Here is a 26,309-nt window from a genome sequence, read left to right on the forward strand (position 1 = left end):
GGAGCCTCTGAAAGGAGGCGAGTGGGAGATGAGCCAGGCTTCCTCCCCCTCCCAGCCCAACCCTCACTGCTACCAGGTCAGCTCTCCTTTTGCTCCATTTCCTGGCATTCTGGCTATTTGACCACATTAGTGCCACTTGAGTTGGTTTTTTGTTTTGTTTTGTTTTTTGCTGCTGCTGCTGCTTTCCCACTCCCCAGAGCTTCCACTCTGCCCTGCCTAAGCTGGCTGACACAGGAAAATGGCCTGGCATCTGCCAGAGAATGTACAGCAAAAGGCCATTAGGCTCAACCTCCCCCTTGTTAAAGCCCTGTTAGTAGTAGGCAAAGTGGCTTTTATCAATGAGCAAAATTGGGCCCTTCTCTGTGCAGCTTCTGGGACTCTGTCCACGGCACCTGAGGGGCGCCGGGCTGGCAGAGATGGCTGGCTGGTGGGATGGGACTCGCTCCCTTGGCTAAACTGAAGTAACTCTCCCTGGAGGCCTCTGTCCTGATTCTCAAGAAGCCCTTTAGTAGGCCTCTGTTCTGATCCATGAACAGCCCTTTAGAGGGGGTCTCCATCCTGATCCACGAGCACCTCTTTAGGGGGGGCTCTGTCCTGATCCAGAAGCAGCCATTTAGGGGGGCCTCCATCCTGATGCACAAACAGCCCTTTGGGGGGGCCTCCATTCTGATCCATGAGCAGCCCTTTAGGGGGGCCTCCACCTTGATCTATGAGCACCTCTTTAGGGGGGTCTCTGTCCTGATCCACAAGCAGACCTTTGGGGGGCCTCCACCCTGATTCACAAGCAGCCCTTTAGGGGGAGCTTCCATTTTAATGCACAAGCAGCCCTTTGGGGAGCTTCCAGCTCTTGGGGAGAGACCCACTCAAAAGCATATTGGGAAGACAGGAGAGTCTGTCATCTCTGCAAGTTGCTCAGAGATCTCTCCAGGTGGCCAAGGGGCTACCAGAGTGGACAGAGAGCCTGAGGGACCTGGAATGAGGCAGACCTGAGTTCAAATGCTGCCTCAGACACTCCCTAGTTGTGTACTGCTGGGCAAGCCACTTAGCCTCTGCTTCCTCATTTGTAAGCTGGATAATTACAAAAACGACCTCCAGAGGGCAGTTGTAATGCTCAGATGATGCTATTTGTAAAGTGATCAGCACAGTGCCTGACACACAGTAGGTGCTATATAAATGCATCCTATGATTTCCATTGTTATTAGATCAAAAGCCTGAGACCAAGATCTGTTCAAACTCTGGCCACCACAGACGGAATCTGACTTGATTCTCTCAAGGGTCTAAGCGAACATGGGCCCTCTAGAATGAGAGTAGCAGAACATTCCCGGGCCCTGGGAAGCTGCCAGGGCCCACTTACCGGAAACAAGATGTGTGCCAGACTTCGTTCACTGTCCTGTATAGTCTCTGGGCGGGGGGAACATAGTCGCCACATCCTCGACATTTCCAGGTGTCTTCTCCTGCAACAGAGAGCGCGGCTCTTTTAGAGAAGGGGCGGGAGGGGGTCCCAGGAGAGCACCAAACCGGAGGCCGAGGAGGTGGCTTCGACTGTGCCCTCGTGCAGACCACTGCACCTTTCTAAAGCTCTAAAGTTTCCTCATCTATAAATTGGGGTAAGATGACTTTGCCTCCCTCACCAGGCTGCTGGGAGACACCATCAACTCCCAAGAGCATGAGCAAAGGGTCAGAGCCTGTGGGCAACACTCTGCTTAACCGGAACAGGGCATCTGTTTGCCGACTGAGAGCCTTCCTTGTAAACTGCCTGTGTCTGGGAGACAGAGCTTTGTTTGAGGTCCAGACTGAAGCCAGGACCATATTGGCAGGGACGGCTCCTGGCTGTTGTTGGACCAGCAGGCTGGATGAATAGACAATGAACAGCCAGGCATTTCAGGGATGCTTGGGAGCAACCGGGGGCAGCAGCTGAGGGGAAGGAATTGCTCCCATTATCCCTTGTCACTCCTAGATGAGCTAACTAAAGCAGCAAGAGGAGGGCTCTGAAATGCCAGCTCGGCTCCCTGGACAGCAGTGAGCTCAGCACAAGCTCCCCTGGACAGCTTTTACGGCTCTCCATAAAGGGATACATGTTTACAGTGACGGGAAAAACCTAAACTCCAAGGAGGGGCCCGCCGAGGGACTGGATGCCCGGCCGGCTTCAGCTAGGTCAGCTCTCCCCATTCAGCTCTACATCAATGAGCTGACTGACGTGCAGTCAGCTGACAGATCAGAATCTCTAGCAAACAAGAGCCGTCCTTTAAAATCAGCAAGGCCTCTGGAACCTGAGAGTCTGTGCCGTCAGTGCTGGAATCCAAACTTTCCGATTCCTCTCAGGGAATTGTCCCTTTGGCCGGCTGACGAGCCCTGTATAAAGATGAGGCTTTTGCCTCGCTTCTGACCCAAATCAAGCTTATCGATGTGGATCACCAAACAAGCAGGCTCACCAGCCTTGGCTCGGAATAACTTTCAGTAGTGCCCGAAGAGCCCATCTACTTCAGAGGACAGAGATTTAGCACGAAGTATGTCAGTCCCCTTCCTGGCCACCCCGCTGCATGTTCCCAGCATGCACTATACCTTTCCCCACAGTCCCTATAGAATCCCTATCTACCTTTTCAAGTGCAACCCAAATCCAGCCTTCAAGAACAGGTCTTCTCTGATTTCCCAGCTCTAAATACAAACCTTCCTCCGCTGCAGACTTAACCTAATTGCTACACTTGTCAAGTCGATAAACTCTGACTGATTAAATCTTCACAGTGCTAAGCATGGCACATTGTTAGGGGCTAGGAGAAGGAGGTCAGGTAAGACACGGCTCCTAGGCTCCGGGAGGTCACAAACTAGCAAGATGCTAAGAGAGAAGCTCAGATACCCAAAATGCACAGCATCATGTGATTAGTGCATCATTTTTTAAAAAAGAGAGTGGATGACTTCATTTAAAAATTTTATGTCTAACCCATATCTAATTGCTTACTATTGGGGGGAGGGGAGTGGGGAAGATAAGTGGGAGGGAGTAAAGAATAGAATTTGAAACTCAAAACTTTAAAAAAAAAAATTTATGACCAGCAGGAAAGGACTGGAGAGACTTACATGAACTGATGTTGAGTGAAATGAGCAGAACCAGGAGATCATTATATACTTCAACAAGACTATATGACGATCAATTCTGATGGACGTGGCCCTCTCCAACAATGAGATGAACCAAATCAGTTCCAATAGAGCAGTAATTAACTGAACCAGCTACACCCAGCGAAAGAACTCTGGGAGATGACTATGAACCACTACATAGAATTCCCAATCCCTCTATTTTTGTCCGTCTACATTTTGGATTTCCTTCACAGGCTAATTGTACACTATCTCAAAGTCTGATTCTTTTTGTACAGCAAAACAACTGTCTGGACATGTATACATATATTGTATTTAACTTATACTTTAACATATTTAACATGTATTGGTCAACCTGCCAGCTCTGGGGGGAGAAAGTGGGGAGGAGGGGAAAACTGGAACAAAAGGTTTTGCAATTGTCAATGCTGAAAAATTACCCATGCATATATCTGGTAAATAAAAAGGTATAATAAAAAATTTACAAATTTTATGTAAAGCATTTCCATAGTAATCATTTTGTAAAAGAAGACTCAAATAAAAAAAAAATGGAAGAAAGAAAGAAAAAAATAGAGGCAGCTAAGTGAGCTAAGGATAGTAGGATTGATAGATGTACTAGCCCTGAAGTCAGGAGGAGCTAAGCTCAAATCTGGTCTCAGACACTTAACACTTCCTGGCTGTATAACTCTGGGCAAGTCACAACTCCAATTGCCTCAGCAAAAACAAAAAACAAAAAACAAAAAAAAACCAAAAAAAAACCTAGCAAGCTTCAGTCTGTATTCAGTTAATATTAGTTCTTCCTCTGGAGACAGATGGTAAGCTTCATCATTAGTCTTTTGGGATTGTCTTGAATCATTGCATTGCTGAGAACTGCTAAATCATTCACAGTTCGTCATCGAATATTGCTGTTACTGTATACAGTGTTCTCCTTGTTCTGTTGACTTCACTTTGGATCCGTTCATGTAAGTCTTTGCAGGTTTTCCTGAAAGCATCCTGCTTGTCATTTCTTAGAACACAATAATACTCCCTTACAAGCTTTTGCCACAGCTCATTCAGCCATTCCTCAATTGGTAGACATCCCTCTGAGTTCTAATTCTTAGCCACCATAAAAAGAGCTGTTATAACATTCTGTGTACAAGTAGGTCCTTTTGTTTGATCTCTTTGGGATGTAGACCGATGAGTGGATTCAAGGGTATGCTGGCTCCAAGGGTATGCCCACTTTTATAGCCCTTTGGGCAGAGTTCCCAGTTGCTGTCTAGAATATGATTAGTACATTATGTATGTGATGAAGAAGAAATGCTATATGGGGGGCCACTGGTTGAAGGACCTGGCATGTGCAGCTTGGGAAAGAGAAGACTTACAGGACCACAAGACAGGGGAGAGCTTTCCCATGCTGCGTTCCAGCAGACCTGGGCAACAAACTTCGCTTGGGTTATTCCCTAGACCTGGAATGATTTCCTTCTCCCATCTTTATCTGATGACCTCTTCCAGCCCTCCTCCAGGAAGCCCCCTGATCCAGTCCCCTTTTCTCCAGCTAGTAAGTAAGTAGCCAAGCTCCTCTCCTTCCAAGGATGCTTCAGGGACTTCAAAGATCTCTGGTTCCAATTGGTTCCATCAGTGTGGGCACCCTCACAGCCGACCCAGATCACACCTCTCTAACCTTTAGGACATTGATCTTTGAGAATTAATGAGTTAGCACAACCAACAGAACAGTCACAATACTTTACATTCACACTTGGCAAGAGACTAACAGTTGGCAGGAGAGGGAGGAAGAAGAAAGGAGATTCTTCTGGTAGAGTAGTTTTAAAATGAAGCTTTTAATACCGGTCTCCTCATTATTCCCAACCACAAAAGAGAGAAAGAATTTGGTTTCTAAACTGAGCTGTTCCGTGCATGTCCACTTCTCCCACCAGGGATCCCTCTGCGTCCTGCACCACATGGATGGGGGCTGCCTCCTTTGAGGGACTCCCTGCATGGCTCTCTCATCCTCCCGACTTCAGGGCCTCTGCGCCGTGTGCTGTGCCATCTAGCCCTTTGCTGTTTTCTTATTGACTGTATGCAGGGGGTGAAGACCCCAGATCACCCACAGCCAAGAGTCCCAGGAAGAGGGGAAAGAAAATCTTTTCCTCTTCCTACACTTTCATCACAGGATCTGAGAAATGGACCTGGAGGGTTCTCGTTTTTCTGATCTGTGTTTTCATTCTTAGTGTCAGGAACTAGGGGTGATCCTCACGGATGACTAGTTGGAGCTGGGATGGCAGGAAGGGTAGTGCAACAGGCAGCCTGATATGGAAGCCGGGAGAAGCCAGGGTGCCTGGGCCTTGAACAGGGGACCATTATTTGTCTTTGTATATCCGCCCCAGTGCTTCAGAAATATTTGATAAACTTTTGGTAAACAAAAGAAAGTAATCTAAATTGTCTTCTGTGCATGATGACCAGGTACTGGTTAAAGATGACTGCCAGGTATGGGCCCAAGAGATTCTGAGGAGATGATGCTGTGGCCAGGAAAACTGAAATCAAAATGGCTTGAAAGGGAAAGAGGGGAGTTTGGAGGCGATATTAAGCAGCAGAGTAGGCAACCAAGCAGGTTCTAGAGCAGATAATTCTAATGTTAGGAATGAAGGAAAAGCTGATCGGCCTGGAGAGGTAATGACCTCTGGCTCCTTGGAGACACTTAAATGGAAGCCCAAACCACTAGGCTGGATACTGGGTTGTTTATTAGGAAGAAGCCTTACTGGCTGCGGAGGACTTTTCTAACACCTAACTTCTGAAATTTCTAGCCTGGAACTCGGGTGAGAAAGAGGATTCAAGCAGAGATGGGGGGGGGGGACGGACACTGGACCAGACACAGCAGTTGAAGCCATAAAAGTGGATCAGAGTTACATTTATTTTCTTCTAAATCAGAGATGCTAAAGCAGGAGAACATGATTTAACCTCTCAGCCCTCTTTCACAAGCCTGACCAGTTCCCACTGCCACGCTTTATTCTTGCCAATTTGAGGCCAGAGATCTCCAAAGTCTCACCCTGAAGCACCCTGCTTCTGCCTACATATCTCTTTGGTCCCCAATCCTCTCCTTCTTTCAACTTCCCATCCCATTTCTCTCTTCTTTCCCCTTTTACTCATTTTGAACTTAAATGTAAAAAGAAAAAAAATTCCCATGTACATAACACAACACAAAAAGAGGATTTAGTACAAAACCATGAATTTCCATTTTATGATGTATACTTTTTAAAAAAATCTATGTAACCAACACTATACATCATTTTCCAAAACAACCTTGCTTTTCTGTGCTTCCTTCTGAATGTTCTTTTGTAATTTCCCTCCTTCTCCACTTTGCATTAAGAGAAAGTCTCTCTCTCTCTCATCTCTGTTTCTCTGTCTCTCTCATGCACATATCTATATATATGCGCTTCACATTTATCCATTCTTTTTCTGGAGGTAGGCAGTATCTTCCTTCATAAGTCCTTTGTAGCTGATCTGAGTATTTCGTAATACTCGAAATGACGAGTCACTCACAGTTGTTCTTAGAACAATATTGCTGTTACCGTTTGATCCACTCTCTTGGTTCTGCTCATTTCGCTCTTCATTATTTCATACAAGTCTTATGATGTTTTTCTAAGATCACTGAGCTCCTCATTCCTTCTAGCACAGTAGTATTCCATCACAATCATGTACCACTTGTTTAGGGATCCCCTTATTTCTATCCCATTTCTCCTGTTCATGCCTTCAGCTTCTAGTTGGCCAAGTTTACAACCTTGAAGCCATTCTCTTTGACCCTCATGCCTAAGCGGCTGCCCAGCCCTGCTGACTCACCTCCACAGAATTTCTTATCCATCTCTTCTCTCCACTCCCGTAGCATGGGCCCTAGATGAGACCCTTGGCAATTCCTGCCTGAACTATTCCCACAGGTTCCCAATTGGTCTCTGTCACTGCCTCCTCTAATCCATTCACTACTAGCCAGCTCTAAACTGTTTTTTTTTTCCAACATAGATTTGACCATGTTATTATTCCCCTACTCAAAATCCCCCCATGGCTGCCTCTTGCTTCTGGGACACAATTCAAAATCCCCTAGCCTTTAAAGTCTTCCACAATGTGGCTCCCACCTCCCTTTCTTGTCTTTCCTTTTTCTCTTCTTCACACATTCTCCATTCCAATCAAACTCCCCTTCCAGCTATTTCACATACAAGACATTCTCTCTCTTGCTTCTCTGTGGTCCTTCCCAACTTGAATGAGCACCCCTCTAACTCCCAGGATCTCTTGGGTGTCACTTCTTTTCCGGGGACACCCCCTCACCCCCTCAGCATCATCAGGGTGTGCTCTGCATTTGCTCACCATGAGCCAGGGACCATTTAACTCTTGTCGTGGTGTAGCACCGTCGCTCATCATAACTGGTATGTCACAGGAGTTTAAGAGCCGCTTTCTGATGTGAAGTTTCCGGGGCGGTGCGCAGGCAGGCTAGTGGGTCAGAAAAGCCGTAATGTGAAAGGGAGCTGCTCTGGAGAGGGCTCTCGCAGACAGGCTGAGGACTTGGAGCTTAACCCTGAGGCAGGGGGAAGTATCGGGGCTTCTGAGCAAGAGTAAAAGCTGTGGTTGAGAAAGGTGCAGGGTGTTTGGGCAGGGGTATAAAGCTAGGACTAGAGAGGGAAAAGCTGGAAGCAGAGAGACCCAGCTACCACCATGACCCCAGGAGTGGTGATGAGGGCCCTCATGAGGTCCAGGTGAGGAGAGGGGAGGACATGGATGGAAGAGATGCGATGGCGGCAGGAAGACGACTTGCCTCCTGACTGAATACAGAGAGGGGGAAGATCAAGGACAGCTTAGAGGGCATGAGAGTAACTAGGAGCGTGGCTGTGCCCTTCACAGATATACAGAAGGTTGGAGGAGGAGAATATGGGTCCATTTTGAGCTTTTCGGTTTGTCTGTGGACAGGAGGCAGCCTGATGAAGAGGCAGTGGGCTTAGGTTCAAATCCTGACTCTGACCTCTCTAATTCTCCATTTCCTCCTCTATAAAATGAGATCAGGTTGCATGACTGTTTCCAGTTCTAGCTCTATGATGCTCAATACAGATGAGGGCGTTTATGAGACCACCAAGCGAGGAGGCAGAGGGACGGAAAGGAAGAGGACCCCATACTGAGTCTTGAGGGACCCCTCTGTGAAGAAGGGAGCAGGAAATGGGTGATCCAGCAAAGGATGGGGAGGAGCTGCGGTCAAAGGAGGAGGAGAAGGAAAGCCACATGAGAGCCAAGCCATGAAGGCAGAGGAGAGGAGCATCCTGGATGCAGGGGAGCCAGCAGGGTCAAAAGCTGCTACAAGGTCAAGAAGGAAGAGGACCGATCTTATTCTCGTTTCGTAACTTTGAGGTTTCAGATGAAATGGACCCACTTTGATGATCCTTCCCTTTCCAGTCTAAGAGGGAGGCTCATTTACTAGGTTACTGACAGCTTGCTCTCCTCGGGCCCGAGGGACCAGAACACTGGGGAAGCTGGTCCAGAACTGTTGCTTCTCCCTGGTTTGAGAGATTGTTGACGCTTCTCAAGTTCCGTCAGACAATAAGAGCTGGGGACAAACTGAACTCGGTTCAGTTCCTGAACAACACGCGCAGTAAGTGCCGGGCCGCCTGGGAGCGGGGGAGTCAGGTGTGTGGCTCAGCTCTGGGACCGACCAGGAAATGGAGGGGGCAGGGCAGCGAGAGAGTGGAAGGAGAGGAGAAGGATCCCGCTTCGGGGGGAGCCGTCTCCTGGGTCTTGAAGCCGTTTCCCTCTGTAGTCCTGCTTCCCCGGGCTTGCCGGGAACCAGTCAGGGGCATTTCCCTCACTGACTGAAGACACAGAAAGGTTTCATCACAGCTACCGTTGCGCTCTCTCATCTTTCCCCATGTTAAATTTGTTAAAATAAGTTTTATTGATGCCTACTGTACTGTGTGTTTACACCTCGATCATTTCCAAATCCCAAGTTTAACAGAACTCTGCAATGATTAAAAGTCATGGATATTCCTAAGCCTGTACGGAGACCGAGAACTTTATGAGCCTCAGTTTTCTCCTCTGTAAAATGGAGAGGGTTGGACTAACTGACCTTCAGGGTCCTTCTCAGCCCCGACTTCCCCGGTTCCAAGGCCCCTCTCATCACGCCAAGCTACATTTATATTCGGGGAATCGGAACGAAGCCTTTCTAAAGCCCAAAGCGGGCAGACTAAGTTCTAAAAACAAACAGACTGAGGGGAACCGAAGCCAAACGACTTCCCGCTGCTCCGGGCGCTGCCTTGCAGTCCTGGAAGGCGGCATGGAATGGTGGAAAGGGGCTGCGGGGGCCGCGCTCCCTCTCCTTTGCTGGCTGGGTGGCCCTGGATTTAGTGATGAACCTTTTAGAAGCATTTCCTTATGGGTGACAGGGATGCACTAAAGCCCTGAGCTGCCAGGGACCGCCAAAGAAGGCGTGCCCCTTAAATGCTCGGCAAAGCTTAGAGGCTTTATCAGGGGCAGGTGATAAACGGCTCCCTGGTGGCTACGGCCGCGTTCTCTTATGGGGGAGACGGACCCCAAGGGCCCCTTCTCAGCAGCTTTGGTTCAGTCTCGGTGGGAAGTCTCCCCTGGAAGGAGGCTTCTGGGCCGGGGAGCCTCAGCGAGCCAGAGGCTTTCCAGGAGGTAGAAAACTACCCCGGAGACTAACAGGGTCCAGCTGTCGCTCTCCCGTCCGCCCCCACTGGGAACCAGGAGAAGGAAGAGCCATGTTTGCCGGCCTGACGCTGGACAGGAGGAGGAGGAGAAGGTGCTGCTCAAACAAGGAGGAGCCTTGGGGGGCCGGAGCCGGGCCAGGAGCTCGCTGCCCGCCCCCCCTCCGCGCACACCTGCAAAGCTCCCAGCACCAAGCAGGAGGAAACAACGCCCGGGTGGACAAACAGGAGCTAAGCAGGAAAGAATCCTCGTGCTCAGTGAGGCAGAGAAAACGAACCCAGAGCGGGCACCGGCCGGCGAAGCTGAGGGGGCGCCGGCATTCCTGGAGTGCCCGGCCCGCGGCCCCCGCACCCGGGTCCTCTGGCTTCTGCCCACGGGTGGCTGAGCCGCGATCCCAGGTGGGGGAGGGGTTGTGGCAAAGACACAGTGGGAGGGGCCATTTCTTCTCCAGTGGATTCAGACAGATTTGCGGGGAAGTGACCTGGGCAGGATCACGTGGCTAGTAAGAGTCTGAGGTTGGACTGGAACTCGGGTTCAGGCTCTCCTCCCATTCCGCGGGCACCCCCGCCACGTGCGCCATTGCTGGGGCAGAGCCCTGCTCCTGAGCGCGGCTCTCAGCCTCTCCGCCCCTCCTTCCTGACCTTAGCTCCGGGGCCTGCCACACCTGGGCCCGGGACGCTCCAGGCGGCCACCTCTCAGCCCCAGCCCCGCCTCCGGGCCTTCCACCCACCAGCTCGGAGACCTGCCGCCAGTCTCTCCCACGGCCACCCCCCAAGCATGGCTAAGGGCCTACTGTGTGCCAGGCGGCGGGTGCCCACAGCCGGTCCGCCCCAGGCTGCGCCCGCGGGCGAGGGCACGACAGCCATCACTAAGGGGCGGCAGGCGGGATTATATAAACTGCCACAGTCTCTCCCTTTGTTGGTTCCGCACCGCGGATGGGCTGAGAGCAGTCCCCGACTTGGGGAGGAGGGGGGGGGGCGGGAGAGCCACGGAGAGAAGCGGCTGCTCCCCCTCCCCGCCCCCATTCCGCCAGGCCCCGGTCCCAGTCTCGGAGAGCCGGGGCGGAAAGGAGGACGACCCCCCCACTCCTCCCCCCCCCCGCCCTTCGGGCGCCGGACAAACAGGTCGGGCGGCCGCGGTGCCAGGAGCCTCTGACAAGTCTGGGGGGGCGGGGCCGGGAGCCCAAGGTGAAGGACCCGCGGCCACCTCGCTGCCCCCCGCGGGAGGAAGTGCCTGGGCCGCTGCTCCTGTCCCGCCGGAGGAAGTGACTCTCCTAGTCTGTCACCAGGAAACGGGGGCGTCCGTCTCCGGGGCCCCCCAGGCCGACTCCCGACGGACCCCCCCCAGCCTGCCGTGGGGGGGGGAGGAAGCGGGCTGGCTCCGGCACAAGTTTCTCCCCCAGGCTCCCCCGACACACGAAACCGGGCCCTCGGACCCTCCCCCACGACCCCGCGCCTGGGTCACCCACTGTTTACATCTCTCCGCATCAGTCCGCATTCCCCTCCCCCCGGCAATCTACACGCCCCCCGCCCGGCACGCAGCCCCCTGGGGAGATTCCCCTCTCCCCCACAGACTGCCCCCTCACCCTAGGGAGCAGAGAACCTCACTGGGGGGGGGAGGCAGTCCCAGCGCTCTGCCCCTCCCCTTCTCAATCCCAGCAGGGTCCTCCCAGAGAAGCCCCCGGTCCATGGGTCCGTGCCCCTCCAAGCCCCGGGGAGGGTCCCCTCGCGGCCCCCCGCTGCTCCCCCTCCGAGGCCTTCCCGCCCTGAGGACCGGTGGCCCCCTCCCAGATCCCCCCTCCTGTCAGGACCTCGGGTCTTCTCCCTCCATCCCGCTTGGGGCCAAGGCAGCGCGCACTTATTAGGCGCCTCCTGAGTTCGGACTCGGGGCTGAGCCCCCTGGGAGCCTCGGAGGACCGCGGAGATAACGGGCAGGGCGGGCACTCACCGGACACCCCGTCCATGGCTCTCGCCTCCGACCGGCTCCCACAACTCTCCGGCCGTTACCTCAGGCGCCTGCCGCGCGGGGAAGGCGCGACCGTCCCGCCTACGGCGCCCCGGGAGGGCCAAATCACACCTGGCTTCGGGCGCTGCCCGCGGCTCTTCGTGGCCCCGCCTCTCCGCCGGCCCCGAGTCTCCGCCCCTGCAACCTGACCCCCGCCCACAGGGCCGATGCGCACGCGCGCCAATCTCGAGGATCCGCCCTCTACGCCAATAAAAGCTCCGAGAAACATTGGAGAGTCCGGCCCTGAGGGCGAGCCGGGGCCGGCGCCGTGCGTGGCGCCCCCTTGCGGCCAGCCGGCGCGGCGCCCTTCCTTGCATCGGTGTTAGTGGGACAGCTGGGCAGTCCGACTGGCCGAATGGCCGCGGGCGCGCGCCCCGGGCGCGTAACCGGCGCTTGGGAGAGCTTCATTTTAAATGGGGAGGGATCCCCTCCCTCCCAGGGCCCGGCTTCCGCCCTCCCTGCTCCCAAGCTGCGACTTAGGACCCCCGAGCTCCGGGTCCGGGGCAGAACCAGCTCTAGAACCCGGATGTTCTCTTTGGGCTTCCACCCAGCCGCCCGCGGCCCCTGCGCTGAGGGAGGGGGAGAGCGAGGGGGCCCCTTAGCGCCCTCCCGAGTGCGGGATCTGGGGGTGCGGAGTGGAAGGCCCGCACGCACGCAGACTGCCGGGGCCCCGCAACGCGCGCCGAGTCCTGGCGCGCGCTGAGTGGCGCAGTGACTAGAGCAGGCAGGATCTGAGTTCAAATCCAGTCTCAGACACTATTTATTTACTTTTTGTTTAGAATATATTGAAGGTGGCAGCTAGGGGGCGCAGTGGATAGAGCACCAGCCCTGAATTCAGGAGGACCCGAGTTCAAATTTTAGACACTTAACACTTCCTGGCTGTGTGACCCTGGGCGAGTCACTTAACCCCAGCCTCAGGAAAAAAAAATTAGAATTTATTGAAGGTTGACGTCACAGCTTTAAACACCGTGAGACTGCCCACGTCAAGTCAGTTCCTCCTCTGTAAAAGGGAGACACGCTGGAGACCTAATGCCAGGGGCGGACTAAGTGAGAGGAAGAGGCGGGTTTAGGATGAGCACAGCCGGGTCCCAGGCCCTTGCCCCGGGGAGGCAGAGAAGGGGGACGCAGCTGGGGGGAGGGGCCGCTAAGGAGCGTTAGAGCCCAGCTCCTCCCCTCAGCCGCTGCTGCGGGGAGAGAGTCACGTGCGGGAGGGAGTCTCTCATGGCAGCTTCCCGGCGCAGAGAGAGCTGGAGCTGGGAAAGACTCGAGGCAGGGACAGCAGCCGGGAGGCTGCGGCCACATCCTGGGCCAGAGGCCCAGGCCCAGGGAGAAGCGGGGCGGCGGGAGAGCCCAGCCCAAGCCAAGCCCTCCCGGCTCCGCCCCTCCCCGGCCTCCGGCGATGCCCAGCGCTCTGGGGGGCCGGGGGTTGTTTCTGGGGCCTACACTGGGGAGACCTTGAGATGAATGGGCACACCGCAGCACGCTGTGGGCAAGTCCACCTGATTAAGGGGAGCGGGCGTAAACGGTGTTCCAGCCACAAGCAAACCCAGCGCCCCCTGCTGATGGCTGCATGTCCCGCCCATGCCGGCCATCTCCCACCTCCACGTCTTTGTCCAAGTGGTCCCTCCTGCCTGGCGTGCCCCTCTCCTCACCCCTCCCTAAGACTCGGGAGCACAGGCCACGGCCCTGCGCCTCTCTCCGCACGGCCCCCCTCCCCAGTTATTGGCACTCTCCTTCCGGAAACTACTTTGTGTTATTTTGTGGCGAGCGCAGGGACTCGCGTCCTTCCAGTCAGAGCCAAGGACAACGGCGCTTCCTCCCGGCTCTGACCTCATCAGGGCCAGATGGAACCGAGCGGCGGTGGCTGCAGCATCTGGATCCTCACGTGGTCCTCAGGCCCAGCGCCATCATTCCCAGGAAAAACCCCTGCCTGGTGCTCCTGGGAGACGCTCCTCATCTTGCTCAGGCACGTGACCCAGCTGGCCGCCGAATGGACGCCCCACACTGTGACCTTCCACGGGGCCGAGCCCCTCCTCAGCCCTCATTCCCGAGCGGACGGAAGCGCCCCTTCTTTCAAAGCAAAAATGGGGCTCAGGCCCCAAGTCGGACACAATCTCTCCTCCCTCCTCCCCCCCCCCCCCATGAGCTCACTCTCCCCCTCAGAACGTCTTTGCAGCATCTTGCCTGCTGGCGTACGCTTACGGGGACGTGCTCTGTGGCTCTGGGAACAGATAGGGACGGTCTGGCCCAGAGCGCCGGAGACATCTGTGCCCAGCCTATCTGGGGTTCTCCTACCTGTGCGACCGCTGCCCTCCCGCCTTCCCTTCTCCCCCAGACCTACCACACACACACAGACACACACAGACACACAGTCACAGTCACACACTGACACACAGTCACAGTCACACACTGACACACAGTCACACACTGACACAGTCACACACACTCAAACATGCACTGACAGTCACACACACACAGTCACACATTGACACACACACACAGACACTGACACACACAGACACACACACACAGTCACACTCAGACACAGTCACACTGACACACAGATACTCAAACACGCACTGACACAGTCACACACACAGACACAGTCACACATTGACACACACAGACACTGACACACACAGTCACACTCAGACACAGTCACACATTGACACAGACACAGACACTGACACACACTAACACACACACAGTGACACATTCACAGTCACACACAGACACACTGACACAGTCACACACACAGACACACTGACACACAGATACTCAAACACGCACTGACAGTCACACACACTGACACAGTCACACATTGACACACACACAGACACTGACACACACACACTCAGTCACACACAGACACTGACACACACAGACACAGTCACACACACACAGACACAGTCACACACTGACACACACACAGACACTGACACACACACAGTCACACTCAGACACAGTCACACTGACACACAGATACTCAAACACGCACTGACACAGTCACACACAGTGTCACACATTGACACACACAGACACTGACACACACAGTCACACTCAGACACACTCACACACACAGACACACTGACACACAGATACTCAAACACGCACTGACAGTCACACACACTGACACAGCCACACATTGACACACACACACAGACACTGACACACACACTCAGTCACACACAGACACTGACACACACAGACACACTCAGACAGTCACACACACAGACACAGTCACACTGACACACACTAACACACACACAGTGACACATTCACAGTCACACACAGACACACTGACACAGTCACACACACTGACACACAGATACTCAAACACGCACTGACAGTCACACACACTGACACAGTCACACATTGACACACACACAGACACTGACACACACACACTCAGTCACACACAGACACTGACACACACAGACACAGTCACACACACACAGACACAGTCACACACTGACACACACACAGACACTGACACACACACAGTCACACTCAGACACAGTCACACTGACACACAGATACTCAAACACGCACTGACACAGTCACACACACAGTCACACATTGACACACACAGACACTGACACACACAGTCACACTCAGACACACTCACACACACAGACACACTGACACACAGATACTCAAACACGCACTGACACAGTCACACACACTGACACAGTCACACATTGACACACACACACAGACACTGACACACACACTCACAGTCACACACAGACACTGACACACACAGACACACTCAGACAGTCACACACACAGACACAGTCACACTGACACACAGATACTCAAACACGCACTAACACAGTCACACATTGACACACAGACACTGACACACACACTCACAGTCACACACAGACACTGACACACACAGACACACTCAGACACAGTCACACACACACAGACACAGTCACACATTGACACACACACAGACACTGACACACACACAGTCACACTCAGACACAGTCACACTGACACACAGATACTCAAACACGCACTGACACAGTCACACACACAGACACAGTCACACATTGACACACACACAGACACTGACACACACACTCAGTCACACACAGACACACAGTCACAGTCACACACTGACACACAGTCACACACTGACACACACACAGTGACACATTCACAGTCACACACAGACACACTGACACACTGACACAGTCACACACACAGACACAGACACACTGACACACAATTACACACACAGAAACACCCAGACACATTGATACACACACACACACACACAGTGACACATTCAGAGTCACACACAGACACACTGACACAGCCACACACTCACACACACAGACACACTGACACACAATTACACACACAGAAACACCCAGACACATTGACACACACACACACACACACAGTGACACATTCACAGTCACACACACACAGACACACTGACACACTCACACACTCACAGACACTAACACACTCAGTGTTAACATACTCAGTGACACACAATCACACACACACAGACACACATTGACACACACACAGTGACACATTCACAGTCACACACAGACACACTGACACACACACTCACTCACTGACACTAACACACTCAGTCAAACACACACACACACAGACACACAAAAACACACTGACACACAGTCACACACACACACACACACACTCAGACACACACAGACACACTCACACTCACACACACAGCCCCCTCCATCGATTTCTCTCTGTACCTTGTGTCCCCAGCACAGAGGAGGGGGGGAACCCTTGTTGATCCACAGGGATTTGCTTTGATCCACTGTGTTTCCTCAGCTCCCCTCCCCCTCCTCAGGGTGGCTGGGAGGATAAAACAAACCTCTCCCCCCTACCCCCCCCCCATACTAGAGCTGCCGATTTTGTAAAACCGGAAGGAACTAAACAAATACAAAGCCGGCTGTAGTTTGTAGGATGGAGCCCGGGAGGGGCGGAGAAGCCAGCTAGTCTCTTCCTGGCGCTGGGGCGCTGCAGGCCCAGAACACTCAGGTAATAAGTGACCGAGACAAGCCCCAGTGACAAAGCCCGAGACCCTCCCGGGGATCCCAACTCACGGGGGGCGGCCAGACTGTAAACATTGGGCTCTTTCCGTTGTGAGCCCCACTTCCTACCAGTTACTGGGATTGCGGGGTTCTTTTCCTCTCCCTTTCCCACTCTGTCTTTTCCTCCCCGGCCCCTTTGTTTCTCCCTCCCTCTATCTTCCTCCTTCCCCCTCCCTTCCTCTTCCCCTTCCTCTCTTTGCCTCTCCCTCCTCTCTTAGTCTCCTTCCTCCCCCTCTCCCCCCACCCTTCCTATCCCTCCCTTCCTCCTCCCTTCTCTTTCTCTTACTCTCCTTTCCCCCACCCCCCTTTCTCTCTGAAGACTTGGGGGGGCACCCCAACAGCCCTTCAAGGCAGACGAGTGCCCCCCAGGGCCAGCCTTGTCAGGAAGTTTTCTAACCAACTCAAAAGGATACAAAGGCAGAAATGCCAGTCCCTGTGCTGGGAGCTGGCTTTGGGCCTGGAGTCAGGGAGACCTGGGTTCAAATCCTGTCCTAGATACTTGCTAGTGGTGGGAGCTGTGGTGGGTGCTTGGGTAAGCCACTTCACTTGTGTTTGCCTCAGTTTTCTCAGCTGTAAAATGGGGCCAATGACAACATCAACCCTCCAGGGGAGTGGTGAGGATCAAATGACAATTGTACAAGGTGCTCAGCACAGTCCTGGCACATAGTAGGTGCTCTGTAAATGCTCATTCCTCCCCTCAAGGGGCCTATATTCTATAGGGAGAAGTAACGAAAGCTGTTGGGGATGGGGGTGGCAGACGGAGCCATAGATGGAGGTGGGGGGCACAGCATCCAAACAGGGGAACAAGTGCAAAGGCCGGGAGTCACGGGTGTCGGTGGCTAGCAGGGCGCACCGGGCACTGAGACCACCCCAGTCTGCAGGGTATCCTGGAGGGGCCATGGGAGCCCCCGGCTGGGGTGCAGAGGGACCGGAAGGGGAGGCTGCAGGTGAGAGGTGAAGGCCTGGGGTCCCTGAGCAGGGACAGACACCAGGACTTGGATGGAGAGTGCAGGCTTGGTAACAGATGAGACCAGGGGAGTGAAGCACCGAGAGGGGGCTGAGGTGAGCCCTGGAGGGCAGCTAGCCCCCCCTCCCCCCTGGCCTGGGGGGAGGGGGGCTTCCTGTCTGAAATGCAAGTGCTCCTCCTTTCCCCCTCCCCTGACCCGGATCGAGCCCAGAAGAGGATTCATGCTCTTTAACCTGCCCAGAACAGCTAAGTGTCTGTCCCTGGGGACACGTGCTGACCTTGAGGAGGGGCCAGAGCATCCCCTTGTGGCTCAGGCCACTCTGCACTCCCTCCTGGTCCTCCATTCAGCCATTAAAATCACTTTCCTAAACTGGAGGGCTGATAATGTGCCTCCTTATGGCCTCCAGGAGGCTGTTTGACATCCAAAGGCCTTCAAAACCCAGCCCCCCCTTCCCTTTCCAGTCAAATCTTTCCCCCTTTTGGTTCCTACTTTTATTTTTTCACTAAATAGCCTCCTTTTTTTGCTACCATCTTTTCGATAACTATCCCACTGTAAAAACATTTGATTACAAATACTTAATATTATACAAATAATATTTAATATTATATAAGACATATATATATTTATAAAGATTTTTAAAAAGTATCTTAATGTTTTTTTTTAAAATGATTCATTGTTAGGATTACTAAGTGAGAACTGAGGTTGTCTGGATAGTGACAAGGTGAGAATTCAGGTTAGAGAAGTGACTCTTCTTCTTGAATCCTGGCTCTGAATCTCCTCCAGCTCTTATCCTTCTCCAGGCCGATCTGCTCTCCAGGCCCAATATTGTGTCTTTTATCCTCCCAGAGAATGGGTGGGATAATGCAAGGGCTTCTGGGAAGAACCACCCCAGCCAATGAGCTTGCCCCCTCTATCAAGTCAACCTGAGTTCTCACCTTGTAATTGTCCAACCTGAATTCTCACCTTGTCACTATCCAGACAACCTCAGTTCTCACTTAGTAATCCTAACAATTCATTTTTAATATTTACTTTTATAAGATTTTATTTTCCCTTTTTTCTTCCCTCCTTCCCTCTTCCGTGCCCCAAGATGGCGATCTGACATAGGTTTTCTATGTTCCGGTCTCTTCATATGCTTCTTTAACCCAGCAGTGCCAGCCTCCCAGCCTGCTCCCCTGCCTCTCAGCTCCAGGCGTTTTCTCCGGTGCCCCCTTCTCCTCAACTGGGCCTTGGGACTCTGTTGTTACGGCTAAAGCCCCGCCTTTTACAGGAAGCTTTCTCCAGCCCTTCTCCTTTTTAAATATTTTATCCCCTGGCCCCCTCAGGTATAAAAACAATCTCTAATGTTCCTTTTCCAAAAAAGGTTTTAAATTCCAAATTCTCTTCCTTCCTCCCTCCCGTCCCCCTTCCCTGAGAGGATAAGCAATCTGATATAGGTTATACATGTGCGATCATGTCAAACATTTCCGTGCTAGTCAGTTTGTGCAAAGAGAAAAGAGAAAAACAAAGAAAAAAGGAAGGAAGGAGAGAAAAACAGCCTTCAGACATCAGTCCTTCCCCTGGAGGCCTTTTCCACTAGGGATGATGGGCTTTCTGGCTGCTTCAGAAACCGACCAACAGTCTTCCCAACTCCCACACAAAACACAAAAGAAAATCCATTTTCCTATCGTAACTTGCAATGGAATAAGTACCCAGAATCCTTTGGGATAGCCTTGGAACTCAAGTGTCGGTAACCCATTCCCTCTTTATGTGTATACAGTTCACTTTCTATGTATGTGTGTCTTGTTGCTCCTTTGACTGTAAGCTCCGTGAGGGCAGGGACTGCCCTTCACCTCTGTCTGGCACCCACCAGGCCCTTACGCACCCCAAACTCCACGGCAGCAGCAGAGAGCCTGCTCTTTAAATCTGGGGCCGAGGCGTCATGGATGCAGACTCTGGGTCCGTTTTCTCCGCTGCGAACTGACTGGCTGCACTTCGGCTCCATTGGCACCGTTCTGTGAGTCTTCCATGGCGGATCCTCAGCCAACGCCCTTCCTTCCTGCTGGCTTCCCCCCTTCCCTGTAACCCATTTGCTCACAAAGACCTAGAAAAGAGGGCCTTGGACACAGCAGGTGCTTAATAAGTGGTCACTGAGCAAGCATGGCAGCAGCGGCCAGAGAAGAGGAAGCGCCTTCCCCTGCCAGCTCCAAGGCCTGCTGTGGCGCCCCTGACACTTGCTGACTGTGCTCTGGCTCCAATGGCTTTTTCTGTTCCAAGATGGGGTGTGTATCCACATCCCCAGATGATTGTAAAGTAAAAAAAAAGCGCCCCCCCCAACCACTTTGCTTGATTACCGGTCGGCGTTTGCTGAACTGCACCGAGTGAGAAGTTGCCCAAGGACACGCTCTACTTTGTCGGACTCTGGTTAATCGGGCCTCTAAGCCGCATGGCCCACCCTGCTCCCGCTCCCATGGCCCAAGGAGACTCGGAAGAACCCACTTCTCTCCTCACAGGACACAGGGTGGATTCACGGATGGACAGAATTTCTGAGCTCCTAACTGAGGACAAGGGGTCATGGTGTGGGGCCCACACTCAGGAGTCCCCCCAGGGGACGCGACGTTCTCTGTAGGACTGGAAGAGGTGGTCGCCCTGACCGGAGCCGCCTCTGAGGTGTACAAGCTAGGAGCTGGACCCCTGGCCCAGTATCAGGCCAAGTACTCTTCAAACAGAACATCCTGGGGGTGGGGCTGATGACCTAAACCACAGGCTCCAAGTCAGCCTTCATGGAGGCGACTCCTTCCTGGCGTTCCCGTGCCTTACAGCAGTGCCGTGGAGGTCTGGAGTTTTCCAGAGGCAGGGAGAACAGGAATCCCATCCCCCCCACCGCACCTAGGATAAATCCACACCTAGAAGCCTTCAATGTAAAACCATTTTTATTTTTCTTCTAAATCAAATCACTTTCACAACAGTGAAAATTAGTAACCGGTAAATGTATCTCAAGGTACATAGAGTCATTGATGGTCTAACTGTGGCCAGAGCACAGTCCTAACTAATATAATGGAATAAAGGGAGAAAAAGGGCAAAGAGCTCCCAAAGGAAGAAGCGCGTTAAATTAGAAAGGAAATATAAGGTCACTGAATCGCCAGTGGAGAGAAGGCGCCTCTGCCCGGGGCCAGAGCAGCGGTCCAAATGTGCCGCCGCCGTCCGGCCCCGCTCCTGGCAAAGGTAGCTCAAATGAAATGCGAACTGGGCCCAATTCCGATAATCTCTTTCCATCATTTTGTAGATCCAGGGGATTCTGCTTTCTTAACCAAATTGGCCTCCTCTTGCCCCTCGCAGAGCCAGGAGGGACGCCGTACCACCACCCGGCCAGTGCCGGACTCCCCAACCTGGGCTTTGAGCTCTGAGAACACCCAGCCCTGGGGATTGGGGGGGGGAATCATCCAAAGGTGGGGGGGCCCATGGGGACAAATCCCTGATGACACAGGCGGGTGCCAGCCAAACACCTGGCTCCACAAGCCTGTCCACCCCAGACTTGGCTAAGGTGACTCCTAAGAATACTTGGGTTTGGAACATTTCAACACTGGGTTTGGGCTTAGAGGAGCCCGAGGTTGGAGGGGGGAGCTGTGAGGGGAGGGGCGTATTCATTCCCTTTTCCTGGTATCTTTGGATTTAATGTTCGAGCTGGCCCCCATGCCCAAAGCAAGGAGAGACTGGATTCCTTCCAGGGCCTTTTTTCCCCAGGATGGGGAGCTGGGCCGGGGAAGGAGATCTCACACACGGGAACGCACTCCCCCTGAGAAACCCCAGGATGGAGTTTCCTCACATTTTGGCAGGCGGAGACACAGACACGGGTGGATGGACAGATAATCAGACAAGGTGGTACGTCACGAGCCGTTCAGCGCCCTACCTTCTTATTGATCAGATTCAAAGTAAAAGCACTTTTAAAACAAGAAACCCAACCAATGATTAGAGGGGGTACCTCTCTTCCCATGATTCTGAATGAAGAGGTACAAGGAAGGAAGGGAAGATCAGGCAGCGAGCGGCTCGGGCCTCTCGCTCCCTTCAGGAGGCAGCAGGAGGGCGCCGGAGACCGCCAAGCTTGGCAGGTCTCAGGAAGCGTCCCGGTCAAGAGCTGAGGGCTCTGAGGTTCCTGGGGCAACATACAAAGAGCGCCTTGCTTGGGGGCCTCCCGGCGCCCTGCACCCCCAGTCAGAGACCCCTCCTGGCAGGGGCCCTGCTGCAGGCAGAGCGAGTCTCAGCCAGGCCGGGGGCCCAGGAGCGCTCCCCTGCTCTTACTGACACAAAGCTGGCTGTGGGGAGGGTCCGAGGACCCCAGACGGGGCTGCTTCTGGGAGCGCCTGTTTTCTTCATCTGGGAGAGATGCAGTAACTGAAGCTTAAACTTAACCTTGGAAAGAATGTTAGTGGCTCAAGTGCCCCCCCACTTTCCGGTTTGTCTCTGGGGCCTGAAGGAGCCTTTGCCATCATTCCTCCCTGTAGAAAAAAAAGCCAGCATGGCTACAGCTCCCAGGAAGAACAGGACGGGAAGCCCATGAGCAGAGGGGGCTGTCTCTAGCAGGGAAGAAAGGAGCCAAGGCCCCTCCAAGGCCCGAGCCCCGGAGGAAGCCAGAGTGTCCAGGTCGCTCCGGTGCCCAAAGCCACCGAAGCTACCTTGTGCTGATTCAGACAGCCCTGTGGCCCGCCTCCGGGCTCACCTGAGGAACCGTGAGGGAGAAGAGGGAGGAAGCTGGGGCTGGGAGAGTGGTGGGGAGCAGAAGGCCCTGGCCTCGGCGTGTCCTGTGCATAGCTGGTCCACACGGGCGGGCAGGAGCAGACTGCCGCTGGACGCAGTGTTTTAGAGTCTAAGGAGAGGAAGTCCAGTTCAGAGGGTACCATTCGGTCCTTCCCTTTACTTTTGCGATGGAGGCAGATGGCAGCGCAGGGGCTCCTCTTTCCCCAGCCCCTCCCGGCCTCAGATCAGTCCCCTCCAAGCCAGCTGGCACCCAGGGTCTCTAAGCCAGGCCCGAGGCTGGAGGGGGAGAACTCCGAGACGGGGACTCATCGACCAAAATCTAGTTCGTTTCCTTCCAAAGCTCTGCTCCCAGAAGCCAGGGTCCTCCCTGTGCCGCCGACCCCGCCGATGCCCTTGCCTGAGCTCGGGAGCTGGGCAGCGACGGTTCAAGGAGGGATGGGTGAGGGCTGGTAAACGGGTCAGAGGCCCTGCTGCCGCTGACTATCCAGGCCACGGACACACGGTTATGCGATCAACAGCCAAAACATGATCACCAGGGCCACAAACAGGAAAAGCCGAGACAGGAACTGCTCATCCACGTACTGGGGAGTCCCGGGAACAGCTGCGAAAACAGGAAGAGAAGGGTCAGCTGGTGGCCTGGGGCTGGGGCCTGGGGCGCCACTCCAGCTGAGTCTACTGAGGACAAAGCCTTCCCACAGCACCGGAGCCGACCAACGCCTGCTTGTTTTGAGCGGTGACCTGGAGAACCCCAAACTCTCGGGGGGGACTGAGAACACCCTCTATGGCAGAACTGACAAAGGGTCAGCTGACCCTGGCTTGAAGATCTCTGGTGATGGGAAGCTCACTACCTGTCAAACAAAGTAGCCTAGTAAACTCTGTGAGGGTTCTAACTATTAGGAAGTTTTTTTTTTCTCAAATTAAGACCAAATTTGCTTCTTTACAAATATAACGAAACACCAAAACCAGGAAAGAATCAAAATGACTCCATTTCGATTTTGTGTAAGGTAAGTTTCCATGCCAGCAAGAATAAGTGAGTCCACAGAATAATGGCCCCAGAAGGCAGTCATGCAACTGATGCAGGGCCAGGCCCTGAGCCCCTCCGGCCACTTTCTGAGACGTGCGACTTGCTCTGACCATAACCCTCCTTCCCTAAGGAGGCAGCCCGGCAGCCTCGAGGCTCTTCCAGGTATGGCCGAGGGCCTGGGCTGGGGCAGGGGTGGCAGCTGAGGGCCAGCCTGGCTCATCAGCAGGTGGTGAAGGCACCTACGGAGGGAAAGGAGGCTACCCTGTGCACTGTGGAAGGCCTCCTGGCTCCCTGATGTCTTAAGCATGAAGGGAGGCCCCGGGCATTGCGTCCTCCGCCTGCCTCGGGGAGAGCCTCAAGGCTGTGGTCAGTTCACGGGAGGGGCCTCAAAGGCTGCTCGCACATGTCTATTCCGCTCCGGCCCAAGATCGGGCTCGGGGTCCCCACTCACACCCAAGGCTTGCAGCAGGCAGCCAAAGGGGAGAGGGGGAAACGTGCTGGATTTGGAACCAGGGACTGGGGGTCAAACCTGGCCCCCGGGGGGCCCGGAGCAGGTCATGTAGTTCCCAGGGCCGCTGTGACAGGGGATGCGCTCAGGACTGAGCAGCAATGGTCTTGCTTGATCCTGCGTGTATGCTCTGAGGGTTTCCCCTTTAAAAACAGGTGGGGGGAGGATGTGGAGTGAGAGAGGAAACTGAGTTTGGTTTCTTTTAAGAAAAGAGAGGGTTGTAGCAGATGAGGTATCCATCCCTTCCGAGGCTATTTCCTGAGCAGTGCGTCCGCGGACGCGGCCGGCCCACCCAGAATCCCACCCGGCCATTCGGAGAAGGGCCTACCTGGAGGGGGCCGCCCGTCATTAATGTTAAACGCTGTAGCGAAGATCCCAAAAGGAAAGGCTCCGATCCCAAAAGACATCTGGAAGCCGCCATCTCCAAAACCGAAGCCTTGAAACCCCTGGTAAGAGAAAAGGAATGAAGCAGAGAAGACGTGGCCCCGCTCCCATCATCCCGCCCGCTCTGCCGCTCGCCAGTGGCCCTCGGCTCCCCTCCCGCCCAAGTGCTGCCCCCCAAGGCCAGCTTCTATGGAGCCTTATCGCTCCCACTTTCCAGAGAAGGAAACAGGCTCATCTCCGAGGTCACCACTAACTGGGTGACCCGTGCACTCACAACATGGAGACATGGGGGTCTGGCGGGAGGATCAGAAAAAACCTTAAGCCCTTGGGAGAGGGGTGGGCAGATTGCCTGGGCAAAGGTCACATGACTACATCTGCAGGTGCCATAGTCTCAAAGCTCAGCTCACTTTCCTTGCCCCCTTATTTCTTATTTCCTTTGTGTCTACATCTAGTAATGCTCCCTAGTCTCTGAAGCTGCCCTTGCTCCTGACAGCCCGTGGGCTGCCTGGGGCCGGCCCAGGGCCCGGTGCACAGGGGTCCTTTCAGAAATCTGGCAGCCAAGAAGGGGGACGAAGGAACCAAGAACGGAAGAGAATCTGAGGTGATGAAGTGGTGTCTTCCCTGACTGGCTGCGGCACAAGATGGCACTGTTGCCCCAGGATGGGCCGGCCGGCCGTGCCCACGATTGGGTGCCCGTGTTCTTCCCCAGCCCGAGGGCTTGTACCTGGCTGTCCTGGCCGGGCCCCAAGCTCCCTGGGGGAGCCGCGGCACCTATTAGGGGCCATCAGCTGATTTAATAAGAGTGCAACTCTCTGGGGAAGGAGCAACGGCAGCTCCCCCACAGACCGCAACGCCTGCTTGTCAGGGCCCGCGGGAATGGGAGCAGCGTGACGTTAGCGAGCGCAACAATTTCATCAGGACCTGCTTCCCGGGCAAGATCTGCCCACGCCCCTTCCGCAAGCATGGGTCAGGCCGGGCCCAAGGACCTCGGGCACAGAGCCAGGGAAGCCCCGAGGCTCGGGCAAGGCTGGCAGGGGAGCCGCAGCCAGGGACTGGACAGGTGTCTCCCCAGGCAGCAAAGCTGAGCCACGGACAGGGACTCCTGGTGGAGCTGCCCAGACTTGGATCTCGAGCCAGGCAGCCTGGGCTGGGAGCGCCAGAAGGCCTGCCAGGTCCGGGCACCAACTCTGCACTCACCGAGGCCGTCCCGGGCAACTCAGTAACCTCCTCTACCTGTTTCCTCATCTGTAAAACGGGGACGACCACACCAAGCCAAACCTTCGGGGGGCGGGGTAACGAAGCCTTCTAAAACTGAGAAGACCCTAGGGGGGCTTCCTTACCCCCCTGTTCTCAGGCTCCGGTCTCTGCCCTTGAGGTCGGGGAGGAGTCTTCTCTCTGAGGAATAAAAATGGCATGAAGTTCAGAGAGATTCAAAAACCGGCTGGACACGAGCGTGGCCGCTTCGGGCCAGAGGGGTTTGTGAGCAAGGGCTTCCTCGCTGAGGGATTTTTAAAAACCAAGGGAGAGCCAGTCGTTAGCCTCGGGTGTCCATCTGGCAGCACCATCCCCCCCCCCCCCATGGTCTTCTCCCGGCGCCCGAGGAGCCACGCTGCGTCCTCACCTGGGGTCCTGCTGCCCAGTGCTGCCCCTGCCGTACAGAGGGATCACTTTATCTCGGCTGATCCCCGCCTTGCACACCGGACACACCTGTCTGTTGGGTCTGGTCTCCAACCACTGAGAAAGGAAAAGAGAACACAGAGCAGGTGAGCGGGCTCCGACCAAGGCCCCAGAGGGCGGCCCTAACATGGGCATTCCTCCGGCTCCGGGGCCCCTTCTGCCCC

The 26,309-nt window shown here is 54.4% G+C and overlaps 2 protein-coding genes across 5 annotated transcripts in view; both read right to left on the reverse strand.

Annotated features, from left to right (window-relative positions):
• The window catches only part of LIMK2 (LIM domain kinase 2), a 56,873-nt gene extending 44,987 nt beyond the window's left edge, over positions 1–11,886 (reverse strand). For both annotated transcript variants that reach the window (XM_074293369.1, XM_074293360.1), the window contains exons 1-2: positions 11,704–11,886; positions 1,355–1,454 (exon numbers count right to left, since the gene is read on the reverse strand). In XM_074293369.1, coding sequence (XP_074149470.1) covers positions 1,355–1,454; positions 11,704–11,719 — 116 coding nt within the window. In that variant the 5' untranslated portion in view covers positions 11,720–11,886. The remainder of the gene's footprint in view (positions 1–1,354; positions 1,455–11,703) is intronic.
• An 8,826-nt stretch (positions 11,887–20,712) lies between these two features.
• RNF185 (ring finger protein 185) overlaps positions 20,713–26,309 on the reverse strand; it is a 28,891-nt gene continuing 23,294 nt past the window's right edge. For all 3 annotated transcript variants that reach the window (XM_074293422.1, XM_074293432.1, XM_074293414.1), the window contains exons 4-7: positions 26,090–26,202; positions 25,809–25,863; positions 24,413–24,530; positions 20,713–23,153 (exon numbers count right to left, since the gene is read on the reverse strand). In XM_074293422.1, coding sequence (XP_074149523.1) covers positions 23,056–23,153; positions 24,413–24,530; positions 25,809–25,863; positions 26,090–26,202 — 384 coding nt within the window. In that variant the 3' untranslated portion in view covers positions 20,713–23,055. The remainder of the gene's footprint in view (positions 23,154–24,412; positions 24,531–25,808; positions 25,864–26,089; positions 26,203–26,309) is intronic.

This window comes from Sminthopsis crassicaudata, chromosome 1 (assembly GCF_048593235.1).
Source record: "Sminthopsis crassicaudata isolate SCR6 chromosome 1, ASM4859323v1, whole genome shotgun sequence".
NCBI lineage: Eukaryota > Metazoa > Chordata > Mammalia > Dasyuromorphia > Dasyuridae > Sminthopsis > Sminthopsis crassicaudata.